At 37.1% G+C, this 21789-nt stretch overlaps 1 protein-coding gene across 1 annotated transcript in view; it reads left to right on the top strand.

The window, feature by feature from the left end:
• WWC2 (WW and C2 domain containing 2) overlaps positions 1–21789 on the top strand; it is an 81948-nt gene that overhangs the window by 14286 nt on the left and 45873 nt on the right. The window contains exons 2-6 of the mRNA XM_029959436.1: positions 70–149; positions 1269–1378; positions 13926–14129; positions 15068–15144; positions 19716–19795. Of these exons, the coding sequence (XP_029815296.1) occupies positions 70–149; positions 1269–1378; positions 13926–14129; positions 15068–15144; positions 19716–19795 (551 nt within the window). The remainder of the gene's footprint in view (positions 1–69; positions 150–1268; positions 1379–13925; positions 14130–15067; positions 15145–19715; positions 19796–21789) is intronic.

The raw sequence follows: 21789 nt of genomic DNA, 5'->3' as shown, positions 1-21789 counted from the left end.
GTAATAAAGGTAACAATGGGGCAATGATTTCTAAATTGAACTTGTGCTCAAATTTCTGTTTTTTTCCAGCTGCATAAAGAATTCAATAGTTTTGTAAAGTACTGTCTGTCTGGTGGTTTCTACACAAAATCCAATTCAGTTTGTAGAAGGTAAAATATAATATTCTTTTCTCTTTCTTTTCTCACAAAAAGTGTCAATAAACCAGTTTATTTTGGTCAGAAAGTAATTAAAGAAAAAAATCCCAAAACACAGAAAAGCATGTGTGAATTAGACTGTTAGCTTTTTATTTATGTAGAATTTTAGTGGTGAGATGAAAAAACTGTCTTAGGTGATGGAACCTAATCAGCAGTGAGCAAAAGAATACTGCTTGTATCCCACAAACTGCTCTTGATAATCTTACTCTGAGGATTCTTTTATTTAAACTTTGGATATGTACTAATCTTATTGTCGCTATGGTGACAATAAAACCTTAAATCTCTTGTTCTTCCTGTTAAATATATCAGTATACCATAGACGGCATTTATCTGTGGATTTATCGACAGGAAACTCAATACTAATTTCTTTTTTAAAAAAAGGAGAAAAAGATGATCATGTAAAGCTCTGCTCAGCCTCAGTTGGAAAAGAGCCCATGTATTATTTTTATCAATCTACTTAATGTAAGAAATAAGTGCTCCATTATTAAAATGAAAAACTTTAATAGTCTATCTTCCTAAAAAAGCACCATGTGAACATCTAAGGCCCATTAAATGTTACTTATAAAATGTCTGCTCTGTGCACACTGCTGTTTGTTTTATTCAAGTGCATGGATTGATGTGTGCTGCTAGCTGCATCTTAGGTGGTTGCATTCACTTTTCTGACTTTCTTGTCTGTGGTCATTAGAGAAAATGATCTTGAAATCTTGTCGACTCAAGGTTGAAGGGTCCAGTTCTCCTGGTGACAAATAGGAATGTAGATAATTTTTATTTTGTTTTTACAAGCTATTGGTTGTTGTTTGATTTTAAACTGTCAAATATGAAAGATGTTGCATTGAATTTCTCACTTGAGTTCCTGGACTGAAAAATGTTTGCAGTAATATGTTCTTGGAGGTAATAAATTCAGAAGGATAGAATAGGGGAAAACCAGTCAAGAGCCAAAACTTTAAGAGGGAGAAAACAACTTGCTTTCCTTTCTCCCTGCAATCTTTCTTTAGTTTCTGTCATAATAGGAATTAATACGAAAAACAAACATATGTATGGAAGCTGTGCCATTGAGTTGTTTCTTTGTTTTAGGTTAACAAAGCCCTTGTCGTTCGCGGATTGTGTTGGGGATGAATTGCCGTGGGGATGGGAAGCCGCGTATGATCCTCAGATTGGTGTGTACTATATTGATCACATAAACCGTAAGTATTTTTCAGTTTGCCATAGTGATTATAAAAGCAGGTTCATCTTGGTTAGACTCAGAATTCTTGATTAGCATCAAAATGCTAATCAAAAATTTGCCCTTTGGTGTAACATTTTTGGCTTTAAAAGGCTTACAAGAAAATCTGCCGGTACGAAACAGCTACATCTGTTTCTACGTATCTTTTTAATTGCATGGTAATTATGTCTAAACCATACAAAAATAGCAAAATTGGAATACAATGCTATTTAGAGTTACTGAAATGAATATAATTCTGAAAGCATGTCTATTTTCTCTGTATGCATTACTCCATATTAATTGATACCTTTTTCTGTTTTCTCAGAAATAGTATTTAGCAACACAATAACAGAGATTCTATTTGAGAGTAATACCTGAATCTAGGTACCTGCACTAGTAGTGCTATATGCTTACTTTAAAGATAGCAAGGTGTCTACAGCCATTTCAGATGCTTTAAGTTAGCAGAGATAACTGCACGGTAGATATGTCATGGACATTAAGAGACCAGTGGCCTTCTGGAACAAAAGCTGGAGACAAGGCTTGCTACACGTGGCATCTCAAACATATGGGCAAGAGAATCGACCCTGTGGTGTCTAAGCTGCTTTTATAGTCAATAGCTCTATAGTCAGTACAGTCAGTGTAATGAAAAGTGTGCTGTAGCTGGCTGGGTGTCTGCTTTGGAGATGAGGTGATTTAATTTCCTTTGGTTGGGTTGGACTATTACTCTGATAACTAGAATGTGATATGAGATATCAGCTGTGCTTACTGAGCACCTACAGATGGACAACTAGTCTTGAACTGAATCCCACCCAGTAACCTCATTTGTGCTCTTAAAGCCTTGCTTTATTGGAATAGCAATGAGAGTCCTTTGATCTTGCATATGGTATTATATTTTCATGAACTTTTAAAAATAGGGACATTCTTGATTGAATTCAAAAGGTGAAGAAAGTAAAGGATTTGCTTCTGAATCTAAATGCTAGTATCAGACTAAACTCATCTCTAACTTCTGCTTTGGCCAAAACTATAAAACATAAAGCTGTTAAATTTTGAGAGGCAATTCTCATTTCTGGGTGTTTTGAAAGTGTTTCCAGATCACTGCTCTGATAATTGTGCTCTTTTTATTTCATGTGTGCTCAAAATATTTATTCAGTTCTAAAAAATCTCTTGTAACTTTGTTGTTTATTTTTTTTAAGAAAGAGTTTAAATACTTTCTTCACTCTTAATGTAATTTCTATGCATTGAAGGTGAATTCCTGATTATTATGAGCTACTCATGGGTTGAAATTCTGCTTCACACACATGTAAGATGTTGAGACTTGGACAACATTGTCTCAGAATTCTCTTGAAGATTGTAAATGTACTGCAAACAGTAATGCTTTCATTTAATAGAGGAGAGTTGTGTATATCCATCTGTATACATGTCTTCTGTGGCTGGGACAAATGTAATCAGCTTGGTTTTGCTATGTCATGTTAATGCACAAGATGGATATCGAAGTGGTGTGCTTTGGATGTTGATATACTTATAGTAGTTTCCATCCCTTGTTCAGTAGTGATTTGGTTCTTCTTACATTAACGTATATATTTCTTTGTAGAAATTTCAATTAAACTTCTTATCTTGTACAGTGGTATATTTTAGTTTTGTACACTGTATTTTGCACAGTGTTTTGGTGAGAGTATGTCTGAGTTGTTGGGAGGTAAAAACTGCCTAAGAATCTTACAAGTAGGTCATTTGTCTGATGTGTCAAATGTGGAGATTATAACTTCTACTTCATCTGACTAGGGGTGCATGTGTTGTTTTGATGTCATTGAAATCTCTAGTATGGAGGTCACTTGGAATTAGGGGGGCAAAGCCTTTCTAGAAAACAGTTTTTGTGGCTACTTACTGCTTTATTAGCTTTGTGATAATTCAGATGTCTTGGATATGCTTTTTGGATTTTAACTGTTAAAATTCCCTGTCGGGACAGTGGCTGTATTAGAGCAAGGAAGACTACCTCTTTCGGAGGTGGTTTTGTTAGATCTCTCTGTTACTGGACAAAGGAGCCCAATGAGGGAGAAAACCTGTAGCTACTGCTAGGAGGAGGAACAAATGGATAGATGCCTGAAAAACAGGTTGGATAAAGTGGAATTTCAGGACTCATAAGTGGCATCTTGAGGGGATGGCACCTCTGGAAGAAATCTTCTCCCATGTGTTAGGTAGGGAGAGGTGAGTAATGACGTTTCACATTCACTGCCTTCTGGCTGGATTTATATTAGCAAAGTATTTGAGGGAAGGCACATTGATTCTTTCCTCTTGCATCCCATAATTGGTTATTCTGAATAGTTTCTCTATTATCTGTCCTTTTTCTCATTTCTTTTTCTATTGTTGTTCCTACTGTGTGCCTCTGTAAAAAGCTACGTTTGATTCAACTGTGAAATTTCAGGTTGTCCCCGGGACATGGGCCCATTTTACTACAACAACTCTGATATTGTTAAATTTCTCAAACCAACCCAGTAAGCTATGAGGATCAGGCTAGAACTTAAGGCAATAGACTGTAAATTCAGAAGGTCTTACTCATGTGGTTTTTTTCTCCTTTTCTGTTAAAAATTCAAGGCTGAAAATGTTAAGGATGGAATTTCCATTAGTGGTCAGATAAGTCTTTACTCCTCTGGAAGGGTGGATATTGGCAAAACTCCCACTGATTTTGAGAAAGCCGTACTAGGCTGGACATTGCAAAGTTCTAATAAAAAAGTCTACTATATTTCTATAACGTAAGTTCTTAAAAAATTATGTAAATCAATGTATATATTATTTTTTCATGACAACTAAATATTTTCCCCATCTGTGTAATTATTTATCTTAGTCCCTTAGCTTCCCTTCTCTCACACAAACCGGAGAAAAGCCTACTTTCTGTAAGGGCCAGTGCAAACTCTTCTCTTCTGGAGAGGGTTAAGAGTTGTCTGTGAGCAGTCTGGAATTGTAGAACAATCCCTCAGATTCTTTTGGTGTCAATATGTTTAAGTATAATTTAATTTTATTATCATCTCACATTTTCTATACTTTTATATATTTTAATTTTTTTCCCCCAAATGCAGTTTGGGGATTTTTTTTTAGCTCGTAATGATTGCCTTAGAGCTTTTGCATGATCCTTTTGGATGATATAATCCACTTTGAGAAACATTGACTGAGGTCACTACTTCATGAATATATTACCCCAATTAGGAGTTTTAATGTGATGCTTTCAGCTTCAAGGGAGACCAGATTACAGGCCATCTGGCAAAGCAGAACATGCATATGATGTGGATAGCTAATGCTGTAAGAACTTAAATGCTTACCCTGTGGTTCAGTAGTGCCCTTTGTTAGAGGATGACTGAAGGGATACTATTTGGTGGCCAGGGCCTGAGGAGTTCCTTTTGTGCAGGATCCTTATTACAGTGGTTTGTGAGAGTCCAAAGATTTTAGAACTTATGCTGTTTGCTCTTATAATTGTATATATGTTCTCCTCTGTGTTCATCTACTTCAGCTAATTTGCTGACATTTACTAATTTTACTAAACAACATGGTTAGGAACTCAAAGCAATGGTAACACATAACTATTACTCCACTTTATTTTGTATATCTGCAGGCAAAGTGATCACTTTCAATGTTTTTCCAATTCTTTTGCAGGGTTTTCAACATCAAGCATTAAGTGTCTGAGATGCAAACATTTGTGCTCTTAGAACTTGGATTTGCAAAACCTTTAAACTGGTATAATCTTTGAAAGAATTGGTCCTGCTCTGTTGCTACCTCTGGCCTTTTGTTCTGTCCCTGCAATGTTTTTGCTTATACTGGCATGAACATTTGCATGACCAGACAGTGAATCAGATCAGGGAACCGATTCGAGTTGAAACTAATCTGGTATGGAAAAATAAAAGTTGCTGTTTGTTCTCCTTTCCACACCTCTATTTATGCAAGCAAGAAGGGGAAGGTGACCTGGGGATATGAAAGAACAGTCAAGTGGAAGAAATGGAGGACAGCTACTTTTCGTAGTAGCAGTGGTTACATGTTCTTGGAAATTACATCGTTGAACTTTCATTTATTTGTTCCATGCTCTGTGCAGACTTTTCAGGAAGCAGTTTTGACTCTGAAGCTGTGATTTCCCGGTGCACTTCTCTGGTGATGGTGGCAGCTGAAGTAGCAGTCACTGCTTGCTCTGGTTCCTGCCCCCACATTGTGTCAGTGTGAGGATATGTAGTAAACATGGACAATGGGGAAGCGCTCTGCTTCCTGAGGTGCGAGTTGTTGTCCACCTCTTCTTCCTTCCCCCAGCTGCTCAGGTTTTCTGATCTGGATCATTACATGGTGTGTGTTTAGATGAAGAGCTGTGGAGGTAATAGGAGCAAGAAAGGGAAACTTCTACTTCTGGCTTGACATGAATAGTCTAAGAGAATCCTGGAATGGATTCTGCTTTGCCTTCAGCACCCTATGTGTTCCTAAATAACTTACCCTCTTTACTTTCAGTTCCTATCTTCAGTCTCGGGAATAACAAGGCAAGTGGTTGTTTTCTGCATTACATTGATCTAGTTAACCTATAAAACAAGTACTCTCCTGTTAGTAATGTTTAGTGGCAAAAGTAGCAGAAAGAAACTGAGTGATGGTATTTGAAAGATGATGATAGGAAGGAATAGCTCTTCTCAGCCTAGTACAGTTTCAGACCATCACACTGCTTTCTTTTTGCCATTCTGTACTTTGTATTCAATATGATGTTTTTTCTCCCTGCCTTCCTCCCCAGCACTTTTTTTCAAAACAGAGTTGGACAACTACCTTCTCTGCTTCTTCGGCTCCTCCCTACTTAGTTTTAATTGTCCCCTTTGGAAGCATGAATGTACCTTTCCAGAAACAGCTTTCCATCACTGTTCATCCACAGAGAAAAATAAAATTGAGTCAGAGATGCTAAAAAAAAAGGCGAAGGGGTTTGTATCTGCTTAGCTCAAGAATAGAATTCATCAAAGGTTCCTCTTTGCTCACTTGGTGTCCTTCTTAAAATTTCAAAGCCTAACTATTTACCTACACTGTTTGATACTTACAGCACAATATTTTAACTACAGGTATTCTATTTCTTGTTGTAATCTTAAAGGTTTTCATGCTAGTTTATGCCTGTGCAAGTGGTTTATCTAACACAGGGACTTTTGTGGATAGACTGACTTTTCTCTGCTCCAGCCTGGGACTCTAATACATCTGCATCTATGAAAGTATGCCAGACTGTATTTTCAGAAAAGGAAGAAATCTGAAAATCCCACCATGAGTCTGCAATTACCAGTAGCTTGAGGGAGTCATGTATCATGATCGTAATTGTGCACTGTTTGTTCCCACAACCTACCACCATCTTCTGAGCAGAAGGTGACATGCAAACAATTATGAAGACTCTTTACTGTCAGCAAACACACATGGTGGAAACTCAAGTGCAGTATATCTTATCTTGAATCTTATTTGTAGGTAAGTGTCTTCTCTGTGCCCTGGCTATAAGAAGGGATTAGAGTAATCTGGTGCATGCTGGCTACAGAAGGGGGGCTCAAGCAATGAAGGCTTTGAATTAAAGATGATTTTACCTGCTGGCATTTATGTAAAGATCACACTTGCATCTTTTTCTAATGTCTTAGTTCTGCTAACCTTAGCAGTAGAATATTACCTACTTTCTTGATAATGTAGAAAAAGATGCTCAGAGTTTCTACAGCATTTTACTCTGAAATATATAAGCATATGTTACCTGATATCTCGAGGAATCTGATAGTAAAAGTCTTTGAATAAATCTTTCTTGCAAATCTGCTCATACTTACACAGTATAGCTGGAAAAAGTTCTCATTTTCTCTCTTTGCTCAAATTGAAACACAATTATTTTATGGAGAAGTGAAGAAGTATCTGGAAGAGAGGATTCCTTTTTTTGGGATGAAAGTTTGATGCAGGAAACAAACTGTAGAGACGTCAATTTTGAACATACTCTAAATAACCCAATTTTCATCCATGTCTCTCTTTACTTTTATAAGTATTTTTAAAAGCAGGAGGGAAAAAGGAATAAGAAAAAAAAAAGCATTCAGAAAGCATTTGCTATGTAAACAATAAAGTACATTCCTTTAGGCAGTCTAGTAACACTTGGTTATTCTCCCTGAAACTACTGCTAGTGCATTTGCTCCTTTGCTAAACATTAAGACTTGCATCTCAATTGCCTGCAATATTTGCTATACCATTTGAAGTACAATGTAGTAATATTTGCACTTTTTTCCCTAAATGTAGTAATATTTGCACTTTTTTCCCTAAATGTAGTTTTGGTTTGCATGCAAAAGTACTGGAGATTTGAAAGCCAGTTTGTTTATCAAATAATGTGGGATATACTTGTAGAATAAACATATCCATAGTGATTATGTAATGTTGTTGATAAAACTGCTTTCACCACTCACCACTAAGCTAAGTCATATTATCCTGTGCTAGTTAGTATCAGACACCATTTTTCCTCTGATATGATACGTGGAAGGATTGGTTTTGGTTTTTTTGTGCCATCTGCAGACATTTTTGTGCAAGATACCATTGAAATCCTGATTCTCCTTTGCTGCGCCTGACCCTAGTTTGGCTGACCTGCAGCCCTTTTCCGGGGGCTTGCTCTCAGCATGCAGTAAGCTGATTTCCAGGTATCTCCTCCTTCTCAAACCACCTCTGTGGAGTAGAATGTACAGCAGAGGTATTGGGTGCTGTTGAAAAACCAGTATGGATTTAACTTGTGTACTTTCTTCAGCCACTGGGTTCAGGAGAGGCTCCAGTGAGAAGGGATCCTGAATGTAGTCAGTTGTTGGGTTTACAGTTTTGAGGCCTGTCTTATTCTCTTGAAGGTGGAGTTCTGTTTGGTTGGAAGGAGTAGTCCTGCAATTATTATGCAAGATAACCAGAGATGTTATCTTGCATAATAATCAGGTGTAATGGAGTTATCTTTTCATCAGTTACTCTTTCAGGCAGAGAAATTGCCACCCTGATGCAGGGTGTCTTGCTCAGCTGTGACATGCAGTAGTTCTGCATCAGTTAGAACTACCCTCTTTTCAGGACTTAGCCAGTGCAGTTTTGCTTCCTCTTGTCTGGTAGTTCTGGTTTCCAGGTTTGGAAATTTTCCTGTAAGTGAAATTTTCTAGTATATGAGGAAGAAGGTGCATGGTACTGATGAGTAGATCCATATTTAAGAATCCAGTGGATCTGTAAGTAGGCTTACTGCTGCTAAAAAAAAAAAACTATTGCCCCAGCTGTGTAGTTCTTCCTTTATACTGGCTCATTGGACCTTTGTTAGCATATCACAACTCACTTAACCTGCCAGAACATGATGCATCTGCTTTTATGTTATCTTCTGGAGCCAGTTAGTGTTTGGGTGGGTTTAGTACGTAAAACAGGTTTTGCACTGGATTGAGTTAGCACCAAAGACTGTGTAAAAGAGAACTTGTGAATGTGTAATGTTGGGGAGTGTGGGTTTGAGGTGATATGGTGGAAACCATCACTGCCAAAAAGGAGAGCTATTGCACAGCTCCAGCTGTGGTGTGCAACTCCCCTCTGCTCTCCTTTCTAGAGATCTTAGGTCTCTGGTCCTCATTTCTTGCCAGGTCAGTTGGAATAGCCTCTCTTTGGAGATGATGATTCTGCAACATTTACAAACTGGAATAATATGGGCATGTGTTTAAATGGATGAGAGTTCTCTCTTCAGAGTGAAAAGTATGTAATGATTTTTGTCTCCTCTTGCTGTGTATTTGTCCTCCTCAAGTAGCAATTTAGCATATATGGCTTTTGTTTTTCCACATTGGGTTGCTTGAGACTACTTGTTCTCTAACTGTGTTGCCTAAATGCAATGTGTCTAACTGAACATTATTTACATGTGGGTTGTTCTAGACCCAGCCAGTGCTATTATTTTTTTTTTTGGCAAGGGGAGATGTTGGAAACTATTGCTTCCACATATTGTTAATCCTGTAGTAAAATGTTCAATTCTCTCATGTCTCACAGTAGGGTGCCAAGGAGCCATTCCCTTTCCTGTGGGATTTTCTAGTGGGATTTTAATTTCGTATTTTATGGAAATAAGATCTACTGCTGATAAGGTAATAGTTTCCTTCTGTTCAAGTAGACTGTAAAATTTTGGCAGAGCTGCTTGATAGTAGACAGGAACATAACGTATGAAAATATCTCATTTAAAAACATTGACATGCCTTACTATTGCCTGTATTCCATGTATAATATATATCCTGTGTATAATTACACAGAGCATGCATAACATTGCTGCCCTTGAAGCACATTCCAGCCAAAAGAATAAACAAAACTTTCAAGGCAGAAAGTCAGTCCTGGCATTTTGATTTTGAATTATTGTTTGGGCCAGCTTTTTTGCTGAGTTTAAGTACATGAAACCTATCTGGCAGTGACCCAAGAAGAGTGCATTTCATGAATAGCAGTATGATTAAAGCCAGCACAGCTTCCTCTTCTGTGTTACAGGGCTATGATCATTTCACTGCACAATAACGTTCTTGGGTGGAGCGTTGCCATCCTGCCGTTTGTGCAGTTCCGCTGGGCGAGACCACAGAATTTCCCCCCTAATCTGGGTAGTCATTCAGTTCTTTAAAAATAGGAGGAAATAAATTGCTTGTTTATTATTTTTTCATAAATTTATTAACTATGCACTTGCAGTAATTTGTTTCAAGTTAAATTAATTGGTTTTAAACTAAGATCTCATAATAGAATTGAGTAATTTTGCTTTGCAAATGGCTTTGCCAAACGATTACACAAACCAATGCAAATTAGGAATGTGTAACCTGAATATTACTCTCACCACCACCTTCTCATTCTGTTACTATGGATCATTATTTTTGCATTGTGGTTGGACAGAGGAAGTTGTTTTATACAATTTTTTTTTTAATCGAAGTGATTGTCTTCATAGGGCCTGATGTACAACTCTTAGTTGTTTAAAGATCCATTTGAGGTAGGTTCCTTTAGTTCATACCTGTGTTTCTGTAGAAAGTTTTGGAGAGGCCCTGCCAAAGGGGATGGTTTGTCATTCTCCACTGCTAACGATTGAAGTCCAGTTTACAGTTTCTAGAACAGATGCAACTCTACAGCTCTATCTACTGTTCATTACCAGTGCTTACTCCTCACCTGATGTGCAGAAATAACATCTTCCCATCCACGTAGCTAGCAATCTGCTGCGTGATTCGTATGTGCCGCAGACAAGGTTATAAGGCATCCTGTTGCAGTCACCAGTGGAAACATTTATCTGCCTTATAAAAGGAATGAGATCTCCCTAATTTATTTTACATCAGCTGTTGAATAATAAGGGTAGGAAAAAGTTTGGATGTTCTTTGTGATTTAAATCTCACTTTGGTTTAAGCATGAAGGGCTTCACAACTCATTTCTGAATGTTCAGCAAGCCGCTCCCTCAATGACTTGCATGTTAACTATCCCAATAATATTTTTGTGCGTACAAGTTTGACCTTAACAGCAGGTGCTTGAAACATTCTTGTCCAAGGAAAAAAATCCTTATCTTTCTGAGGCTTTACTCTGAGAAGTATAAATATTTGGTTTTGAAAGAACCCTGCTTTTAAAAAGAAATTGTTGGCTCCTGGAAGGTCCATGTGCTCAAATGAACATACTTTTCAAAATGCAGCGCTGCAGTACCAGAAATATTGTCCATAGTTCTGTCTTTGGGGTTTTTTTTGTTCTGAGGGGTAAACCTACTGATTAAAATGGAAATGATTGAGAAGTGTATATATATACACACACACACGCATACATGAACAACTTGCCAAACAAGTGATATGCTTTTTTGGGTACAGTGAAAAATATTCAAAGTCTTCTCTGTTTGGTAAAAGTTGAGTAACAATTCTGGGATAGTCATTACACACTGCTTTGCTTTTTCCATAATGATGTATTTTCACAACTGAGTGTTTGTTCTGGAATAAAATATGTAGATAGAATCGGCTGAGAGTAATTTGACCCGTCAATGTACCTACAGAGGCAAATACCCAAACCTTGGTATGCTGAAGTTACAGTGCGCAATTTTTAAAATGCAGGGTCACCTTTAACTCATTTATGACTATCAGTATAAAAGTTCTAAATATATCAGTATAAAAGCTCATATATAATCATAGTATTGTTTTGTGCTTGCAGCTTGAGGAGACAAAAAGAAAGTGTTGGATTGTATTTGTCAGCAATACAAAATAATCTGTTGTTGATCAGCTTTGTCCTTCTCTTGCAGTTGCAAGGACAGGGCATCTGTAGGCCACATTTTAGAACTCTGCAGGCTACATTTGGTCTTTGGGCTGCATGTTGAGCAATCCTCACTTAAAACCTACAAAGCAATTACCTACAACATGCTCGAAGATGAGACCTTCCAATCTTGTAAGATTATTTGGTGGCTGCTGGTTGCACTCTTAAAACACAATCACATCATTACATTCTTCTAAGAAACCACCATAACTGCATTTATCGTATTTGATCATTGACCCATGAGAATCCTGCTTCATGCTCTTCATCCTGCTTCACAAAAAAGGACAACTCTGGAAACCAGCACTTCTTATCTTGTGTAAATAACTGTGAATGTGGAGTGTGTTAAAGCACAACAACAATAAGTGGGCACAGATAGGAACATGTGTTGCCCATTTAGGAGAGAAAAGGTATTGATTTGCTTCTTTGTGTTCCCAAATATCTTTGTGTAAAAGAGCAGGTGGCTATGTGTATGTGTGTCTGTAGCTATAGTTAGTTTTTTGGAGAGAGTGTTCCTGTTAGGGTTATTGAAAAACCAACTGTGTATAAAGCTTCTCTTCTTTAATCTTTTATGCACCACACTTGGATTTACGTGGTTTATACTCTCTGTGCATCCACTGTGCACATCTAAGAAATGGCTTTCCCAGGTAGATAAGTCACATTTGTAAATGATAGACGGAGGGTGTTTGTGTATCAGTAGTTCCATAGATATTGTCAGTTTAGAATGCTACAGGGTTAGTTTTACAAAATGCTGCTTTTCTTTGCATGTCTTTTTGTTTATGTGATATTATCAAGAGAAAAGGCTTTTTAAAAACTGGTAGTTAGTATTGGAAATTGTTATTAACCAGAACCTGCCCTTATCAGCTTTCACTGTTACAAAACCTGTTCTCATATATGGAGTTTAAAGTGTGCCTTCTCCCAAGAGTACACTTCAGCTGCCGTTTGGAGCAGTCATATTGATTCTACTGCAGTTCTTTTTCCTCTCCATGTCTTCAGCCACTTGTTCCCTTCCCCTCTCCCCCCCGCCCTGCATTGGTTTCCACAGTAAAGCAACTCAAAAGACTAAAGAGGTAGAAATCTAACCCAGAGAATAAACATCCCTCCTACTTTTTGCAGAAAAATTCTGAAGTAAATACTTTGCACTTAAATACTTTGGTACTGAATGTTAGTTTTTATCTCTGTAGATCTCTGCAGATTTACAGTTTGTGACCTAGGAAGTTAGGTGCACATTTGCATTTAGATTTCAAACTTTTCGTGGCTATGTCTTATGAGAATGTTTTTGTACTTACTACAGCTTTTAAAGGAAGTATATTCATTGTACAACTTCAAAAAGTGCTGAACTAAGGGAGATAAGGTTGAACATTCAACCACAATTCATCCTCTTCGTATGTTTACGTTAAAATAAAATCTTAAAACCTGCAGTTATATTGATCTTATCATATACCTTCTTAATATATACCACTATGTATGTCTGAACCTCTTGTCTACATATCTTACGCAAGTCTGTCTTCTGTGTGGCTGCTGGAGTTAAAATGCTTGACCTGAAACCTGTCATGAATTAAAGGCCTGTTCCAGCCTACTCATTTATATTACCTGACTAGTCAGTGAAAAGGAGACACCTCAAAAAACCAGTTTGGTCCCAAATATCTTGGATACATGTCTTTGATGGAGTAAAGTACCCTCTGAGGGCAGCCCTCTCTTATCTATTGACCGTAAAAGGAAGTTGTGTATTGGATCAGATGTCTAGAAGGAATAGGGATAGAGTTAAGTGAGATGTTCTGGAGAGTTAATGATCTATTGGTTCAGTTATAGGGGGAAAAATAAAATTGTTTTTGCAGAGTGAAAGGAGAGAGATAACCACTAAAATCATACATAACGTATGACTGTAAAAATTAATGAAGCGGGGAGGAAGGGGGTTGAAAAACTGTAATAGCTAAGATTGATTTTAATTTTTGTACAGAAATGCATTAAATTTTAAGATGTCATTGAAAGACTTTGTTGATCCCATTATTTCCAAATACTCTGATGCAAAAAAATTTTTTTTTTTGAGTTTTAGGATGTTACTAATTCAAAATTGAAGACACGGGAATGATCTACATAAGCATTTGCCTATTGTACCTTACATTCTAATTTTGTAACTGATCCCTTAAGTACTGTTTCTTACACACACTGTTGTAGCAGGCAAAGTCAAGCACCTGCTCAATAGCCAAACTCTAACTGTGGATTACAGCAAAGAAGCAGTTTTAGTTGTCAATGGGTTTCAGCAGAGGTCTCTTTAAATCCTTTATTTTATTCCTATAAAGAAACAACACAAATAGAAGATCCCAGGAAACAATGGCGTCAAGAACAAGAGAGAATGTTAAAAGATTATCTTATGATAGCCCAGGATGCTCTCAGTACTCAGAAGGAGCTGTACCAGGTGAAAGAACAGAGACTAGCACTTGCACTGGATGAGTATGTACGGTTGAATGGTGCCTACAAAGAAAAGTCAAGCTCTCGTACAAGCTGTAAGTACGGTTTAGAGTACAATGTAACTCCTTTGATCTGTGCCTTGCAGGGGATCCTGTTTCTCTTTAGGATGAGTTTTAAAGATTTGCTATGAACACCTTGTACTCTGGCTTTTTTAGAGATAGCATCCCTGCATTATTTATTTATTTAATAGAAAGGTATTCTGCTGGCGAGAACCCTCTTCTCTCTGGTACAATTGAACTCCTTTGAGCCATGATTTAGAACAGTTGGCTCTGAAATCTGTTTTGTTATGCAGTTTGTCAGGACAAAATTCTGCTAGATCTAGGTTCAAAGTAAATAGGATCTCTCGCCTTCATGTCTGCATGATCCTACTGTGTTGACAGGTGTCCGTGATAGACCAAGAAAGGAATTTGTTACTGATTTATAAGAAGACCAGGCAATAATTCTGTAGCCTGTGTGCTGTGACCAGGGGTGAAGCAGAGATACACATCACAGTGTTGGGCAAGGAATCAGCACACAGTAAAGCACTGTCAGAGGCCTGTTATTGGCCAAACAGCTCTCTTAGAAGTAGATAGTGTGATAAGAGTAGCACGTACATCTGCAGAAGGACTGAGTACCAGGCTTCTGAATAAATCTGCTTTCCAGAGATCTCCTTAGAAATTACAACTTTCAGGAAGGAAGTGATCACAAGATGGCACACAGGATAGAAAGCCAGGGAGAATTAGATGCTACTTTAGGATCCTGGGATAAGTAAATAAGAAATGCCATACAGTAGTAGGGGAAGTAAGAGGAAAATTTTGATTATTCATTAATTATTGCCATGCTGCAATGCTGACTACTCTATAAAGGCTTCATTATATGTTTTTCTGCAAATTGTAGTTTTTGATCAATGTGGATTCATCCAGGAAGGGACCAATTAGTGATTTAAAAGTACTTAAATATTTGTCTTTTTTTTTTTCTGTCTTTTTAAAAAAAGTGTTTTCGGGCTCCTCATCAAGCACAAAGTATGACCCTGACATTCTGAAGGCTGAAATCTCCACTACGAGATTAAGGGTGAGAGTACTTAACTCATATTCATTTGGATTCTCTCTGCAAAGTTTATGACTGTAGAATAAGCATAACTTGAACTAGCAGTTGTATCTTGTACCCTGGTACTGAAACTTCCTAATATACTAATTAGATACCATTCAGAGGTTTTAAATTAATTTTTAAAGCTGTCCCTGGTACTTTCAAGTAATGCATTTTGGGGAACCTTTGACAGATATGCTGAATAGATGTGGGTTTAAATAAATCTCATAACTATTTTCAGTTATATGCTTTTGTGTTTCTAAAAGAAATAGTAAAAATAAAAACGTAATAGCCAAGGTGAGCTGCAGCTAGATGACTTTTTACACAACCTTTCTTCTGTTAGAATTGCATCATAAGCTACATGAACTGCCTCAGAAGTTTCTGTTGGTTAGAAAAACACTTTTCAATACAGTGTGAAACCTCTTTCTGTTTTGTCAAAATGTAACAATTCAGATCAAGGATGAAAGTTTGTGTCTGCATGTTGAAATTGCTAATGAACACAAATCCATTATTTGGTCAACTGTGTTTGGTATGGTCACTAACAGACTGTAAAGAACTTTCATTCACAGTTTAGTCTCTAGTGAATTTGTCTTGAATAAGGAGGAAATGATGTGGAAGACATTTAAAATATGTATATAGGGAGTTCATTTATTTCAACTACAGCATATAATGCTCTATGGATATCTTAGACTTTCTGTAGTTAATAATGAAAAAAGTTAAATCAAACCATTTAAAAACCATTAAATCAAACCAGGTTAAAAAGACAGCACCTCACAGCATATCTCTTCGATGTGGCCTGAAATACAGACTGGGGGAGCAGAAGCAGCACAAGGAACAGCATTTACTCAGCTCTTCCATTGCCCCCTCCTGGTTTCTGCACAGAGCAGCACTCACAGAAGCCTCAGAGAGTAACATTCTCCTTCACCTAGAATAAGAGTTGTGATTAGGAATCTAAACAATTAATGTTTAAAAGGAACTGTGGAATAGTTCATTAAAATTTTAAACCTCAGTATAAATCAGGGATGGAATTTACTCTAAAACTGGTGTCTGGATGTTGCCTTCCTGCCTACTGAACACGTTTCTCCTTAACAAACTCAATTTGTAGTCCCTTATCCTTTAAGGAGAAGGGACGGTGGCTAGTGAGGGAACTTATTTTAATGCTGGAGGAGGTGGGAGGAAAGATTTTGTAAATTTAGTAGGAAGAATCAACAGCAGTAAGGAACAAGAAAGAAGAGACAAGGTGATAACTTATTTCTAAAATGAGTGGAACAGTAACAGATGTTTCCTTTGGCAAGGCAATCACTAGTATATTTGGGAAATTAACAATGTTGTTGAAGAACACAACACATGACCAAATTTAAATATAGTCACCTACAGGTCAGACATGGTCCTGTGCTCACTTTTTGCCACTACCACTGACTGCAGATCTACAATTTGCTCACCAAGGAGAGAGTCAGATGTGTTAATCACAGTAATATGTTTTTTGGAGGTGCTTTCCTCTCTTCATTGTTTCTTGGAGTCAAGGAGTCTAATATCCTGCTGGTTCCCAACACCTGATTTGTTGGCGTTGCAAAGTCCTGCATATGTGGCTAAAATAGGTGACCTGAATCTTGTCTGCAGAGTTTAGAAGGGTGCAGTCCAAGAATATCTGTATCAGCGTAAAGTGTGTTGTCATCCATCCAAAGCCACTGGATATGAAAATTGATATAAGAAAAAGTGGAACCCTGTGATGCTAGGGCTGGAAAGTGGTTTTCATGGAAGATGGCAAGAGAGGTATGGCTGTTATCATAGTTTACCCTTATTTGAATGTTTGAGGATGCTTGCTAATATGCCACCTTTGGGCATTTTGCAGTATATGCATGCATGGACTTAATGAGAAACAAAGTTAGTCATTAGTAAGCTGCTAGCCAGTTACTTAGAATTTGCACATTGTTTAGTGAACTATCGGGTCAGTTGTACTAAACCTGTTTCTCTCTCTCACAGTATCTGAGGATTACTGGTATCATCAGGTTAGTGGTGGCTGGAGGGGGGAAACTCAGCATTCAAGGAAGTTCTGAGTTGGCCTTTGGCCTTTTCCTTGTTAGCTGTGCATAATATGCCCGTGCACAATATGGAGCCTTCTGGATACATGAATTGCTTATTGTGCAATAGTTTGTGGAGAAAATATGACAGAAATCAGATAGCTATTAAATGAAATAAGGAGAAGAAAGATCTTTCTCACCAGATTAAAATTGAAGGATCTGATCCTACAGTGGACTTTGAGTGGGCCCATTCGGGGTCTTAATTAGTAATCATTAAGATAACTCAAACAGCACAAAGCATATGTGATCACAGTAAGTTTTATGCATATGCAGCAAGCAAGTAGGGAAGGCACCTTTATAAAATAATAAGGGGGGGGCAGGGGCAGGGTGGTCGTGTTCCATTAGTACTCAAGTGCTGGGAATAGAAGGGGCTTAGCACAAGAGCCTGCTTGAAGATGCAGTTAGAAGGAGGAAGCGAGAGACCTATTAGGTGACTGAGGATGATGTGCAGAAGCAGTAGGAAGGGGAGGAATGTTAAAAGAAGTGAAGAGCTGTGAAAAACCAGGAATTATATGAAAGTTTTGAAGGTGAAGACAATGAGCCTAAAAATAGTTTAATGCAGGTATGATGCAGTAAACACATTCTATATTATGATGTAGGTCACATCCTTCTAGGATAATGCGCCCAACTCACATTTCTTGATAATGAAATGATGATGAAGTACAGCAGAGAACACTCAGAAGATGTTCTTGAGGAAAATGTAATGGTTTCTGAGAGATCCAGTCCTCTAAGTTGAAATCAAGTGTGCCTTCTGCTATTACTGTAAAATCACATTTCTGATTTTAAAAGAAATAAGTTTTCTGTATTTTTCAGAAAAATTCATAGTTGTTTCATATTTTACACATCACTTTACCTGGAACATTTCCCTTTACCTTGATCAGAACACTTGAGAGATTACTCTTGGGGTTTTCATTCTAGTCAAGGAAGAAATAGTTAAAGAGCACTGAATGTGTACTTAGAGACATTGTGTATTTATTGTGATAACTATTCAGTATAGTCAAAATAAAAACAGTTTTCTGTCAAGTAAAGCAACTAGTATGATAGTTTCCAAAAACCTGAACCTTAAACCTCATCCAGAGAACAGATTTTGCTTTGGAGAAAATGGAGATTAAAAGCATTCTATTTCTGTCGCAGAAAGTTCATTAACCAGAAACTACGAACTTGAATACCTAAGTATCATTCATAAACCCGTATGAAGGCTGTGCAAATCACTAGTTATTTTAGAAATTTAAAGAATTTTAAGTCTCTTGGAAAGCTTCAGCAGCTGCTGGTGCTCAGTACTTTTAGTTGCCTGGCATGTTGGGAATCTCACTTTTTTTTTCTTCTTTTAATTTGAAAAATATCAACAAGTAGGAATTCTATCAGAATTTGGATACAAAACATTTTGGAGACATATTTTGAAGATAATTTCAGTTAAAGTGGTCTAAATTCTGAATATAATAAATTTTTCAAAAGTGTTGGATATCTGAGGACCTTATGAAAACAAGCAAGAATTTCTCGGTGGTAGGTGACAGCAGGGGTCTTTCGGCTTTTCCCTTTTTTCACCCTAATGATTGGAAAATTAGAAAGTGTAACAATATCTGGCTAACGTGTGTGGTACAAACAAGCCAGGTATAGATGTATGAATACCAAAATCTGGTACTCTGCACTTCAAGGAGACATTTGTCTGTATGTGTATGCTGATAATTCATTTGTGTTTAAGTGCATTCCTTTTTGGGTACTCCAGAAATTTTGTTTCAAACATTTGGAAAATATGGCATTAAAAATTAAATGGAGGATTTTTTATTCAATCTTGATTCATAAATATTTTGTAATGTACTCATATTTGCTGACATCTGAAATAGCAATATTAAGATTAAGAAGCAATTGACCATACAAATTCAGGGAAAGTAGAGAATGTTTTTCCAAGGATATTTCGATTAAATAGACATGTATATTTGTGATCCATATGTGTTTAGTGATTGTTGTCTTTGAACTCAACGAGTGTAAATTATATATTTAGGGATCCAGTGTCTGGAAAGCTGTATAAGAAAGGATGGTTCATAGGGGAAAAAAAGAGTCTTTTACACTGTCTTTTACAGTGCAAATTACTTGAGAGCTTCCAAGAATGAAAAAGTGAAAATATAATAAGCCTAAAAGTAAACAGGCATGTCCCTGTAGGACAGTTGGAATGCATGCTTAACAAGTGAGAAGTAAATTACTTGTTAAAGTTCTCTCAGGTTTAATAACACAGTGTGGTATCAATACAAATAAGGAATGTGATTTAATCTGCTTGTGTCCCTTTAATACTAAAGCATGTTGCCCATAGACATCAGGAAGAGAACAGATCCTTTTTTTTTTTTTAATGTGTGTCAGTAGAGCAATTTACTCTTTTTCTCTTATCTGATGTAGAGCATACAGTAATTGTTCAAAGCCATGTGTTACACCATTTAACAAGAGGAATTTTCTAACTCTTGCTTTGATTTAACACACAAGGTTAAGAAGCTGAAGAGGGAACTCTCTCAGATGAAGCAAGAGCTGCTGTACAAGGAACAGGGCTTTGAAACACTGCAACAGTGAGTAAAAGAAAATAGTAGAAACTGACGTAATTCAGACACCTAAGTTCTTTTTTTTTTTGGCATGGAATTGAATCCATTTTATCTGAGAGAAATATTGTGGGGAAACAGGGGAACCTAGTAACTCTTTTTGTTGTAGTTAGGAAGCAGGAAATCTGTAGAAATGGCAAACCTTTTGTGCAAGTGTCAACATGAGAAATCTGTCTCCCCTCTTATTCTTTTTCATGAGGTAGCTTGTGTTGCAGAGAGGCAGAAAGAAGGGTGGTTAAGGGTCCGTAGGATTAAATTAGCTACTTTGTGTGTCCCATTTAAAGTTATTTTTTTTAAATTTTGAAAAAGTAATTAGGTCTGTCTTTCCTCCTTCCTCACCCTTGAGCTCAAAAGAGATAGAGAGAAGGGTGCTGTTCTTGGAGGTATGAATGGTACACAACTGTGCAGGGTTTTAAATTAGTCACAATTTGAGGATTAGAGACCTGGCTTTCTTTGTTCCAGTTGCTGGAATGCCTGGTGTCCAAAGGGCTGATGCTGAACCGGATGAGCTTTCTGGATGTTTAACCAACTGGATTATTAGGGAATGATTTTTTTTCAGTCTGAGCAATCCCTGCTGCTCCTGACTTACAAAATTGGGCCCTAAAATATTAAACATTACTGGAACTGTCACCACAAAGAACTTGCTGCAGAGGAAACTTTGCTAACAAGTGTGTTTTCTTGACTAATGTGAAGAGAAATTTATTAATGCTAGTTGTTTTCTGTAGTATGTACCCATATGTTCTATGGTATGTACTCATACATTAAGGATACATTTACAGTAAAATGCTGAGCTGTTTGCTCTTAGCTCACTAGTTCCAGTAGCAAAAGCAGTGTTGCAGCATTAGTGTAATATTGTCTGGAATCATTTACCCTTTTCCTCAGGACCTCCTGTGTTTGGCAGGATGCTGTCAGATAAGTAATAATCTCTATCCCGGAGAGCTTGAGAAATACATACAGAAAATGGACAAAAGGTGGGAAAAAGGAAGAGCATTTCCATATTCTAGATAGAGGACTAAAATGCAGAGAAGTGATTTGCAAAGGATGACAGAGCATCTGTGTTTGGAGCTGAGTGATTGGAGTTCATTTCCCAGTTTTAATCAAAACACCTTGTAAGCTATTGCCTGTGTATTTTAATAGATCACTTCTAAAAAATAGGCATTTTTTTAACTGTGAGAAAGAAAATCTGGTGTAGGAAGTGACCAGTCATAATCAGAAACATGTCAAAATGGATGAAAAATGTGGGGGTTTTATATGAAGAGTTAGAAGTCAATTTGGGACTGAAAACTCTCAGCACCTAAGGAGGATCCTTCTTCATTTTGACTTAAACAGAAATGTAAGATTTGTCTGTTATTTAAATATAAAAAGACCAGCAAGGATAGATGATTGAATTTAACCGTAAATCGGATCTCATTTGTAGTAAAATTTGGAAGAAGAAAGACGTATTGATTCTAAAGCTTAAGGTAATAAAAACTCATGCTGCTGTCCCAGGATTAAAGGTTAGCCAATCATGCTGATTTTATTATATTAATTCAACAATGAAGTATTGTTTTAAAGCAGCTTGCTCACAAGCCATTTTGACAGGAATCCAAAGCATGTTTCAGAAACTGTCAACAGCATTCCACAGAAACACAATGGACGTTTGTTTTTAAAATTCAGTCAGCCACTTTCAAACAGTACTAATCCCATTAATTTAAAACAGGATGATGGAATATCTTACATGTCAGAGATCCTTCTTGTCTATCTTAATTATATACAGAATAAAGCAGTTGCAATTTGAATGTGGCACGTCATATTCTAGACAGCATGTGGTGCATTACCCAGCTGTTCATTCATGATCCCAGTTATTGGCGTATCCTGTATCTCTTTGACCTTAGCAACCTGATAAGTTACCAAAAATTGAGTGTTGTCAGACAGCAAGTGCCTGCCTATGAAAGACTTTGAGGAACTTTCAAGCTGAAACAAAT

This window comes from Manacus vitellinus, unplaced genomic scaffold (assembly GCF_001715985.3).
Source record: "Manacus vitellinus isolate BGI_N305 unplaced genomic scaffold, ASM171598v3 scaffold_0_pilon, whole genome shotgun sequence".
Classification (NCBI taxonomy): Eukaryota; Metazoa; Chordata; class Aves; order Passeriformes; family Pipridae; genus Manacus; species Manacus vitellinus.
Note: the sequence above shows the minus strand (reverse complement) of the source record. Positions and strands in the feature narration are given on the sequence as shown.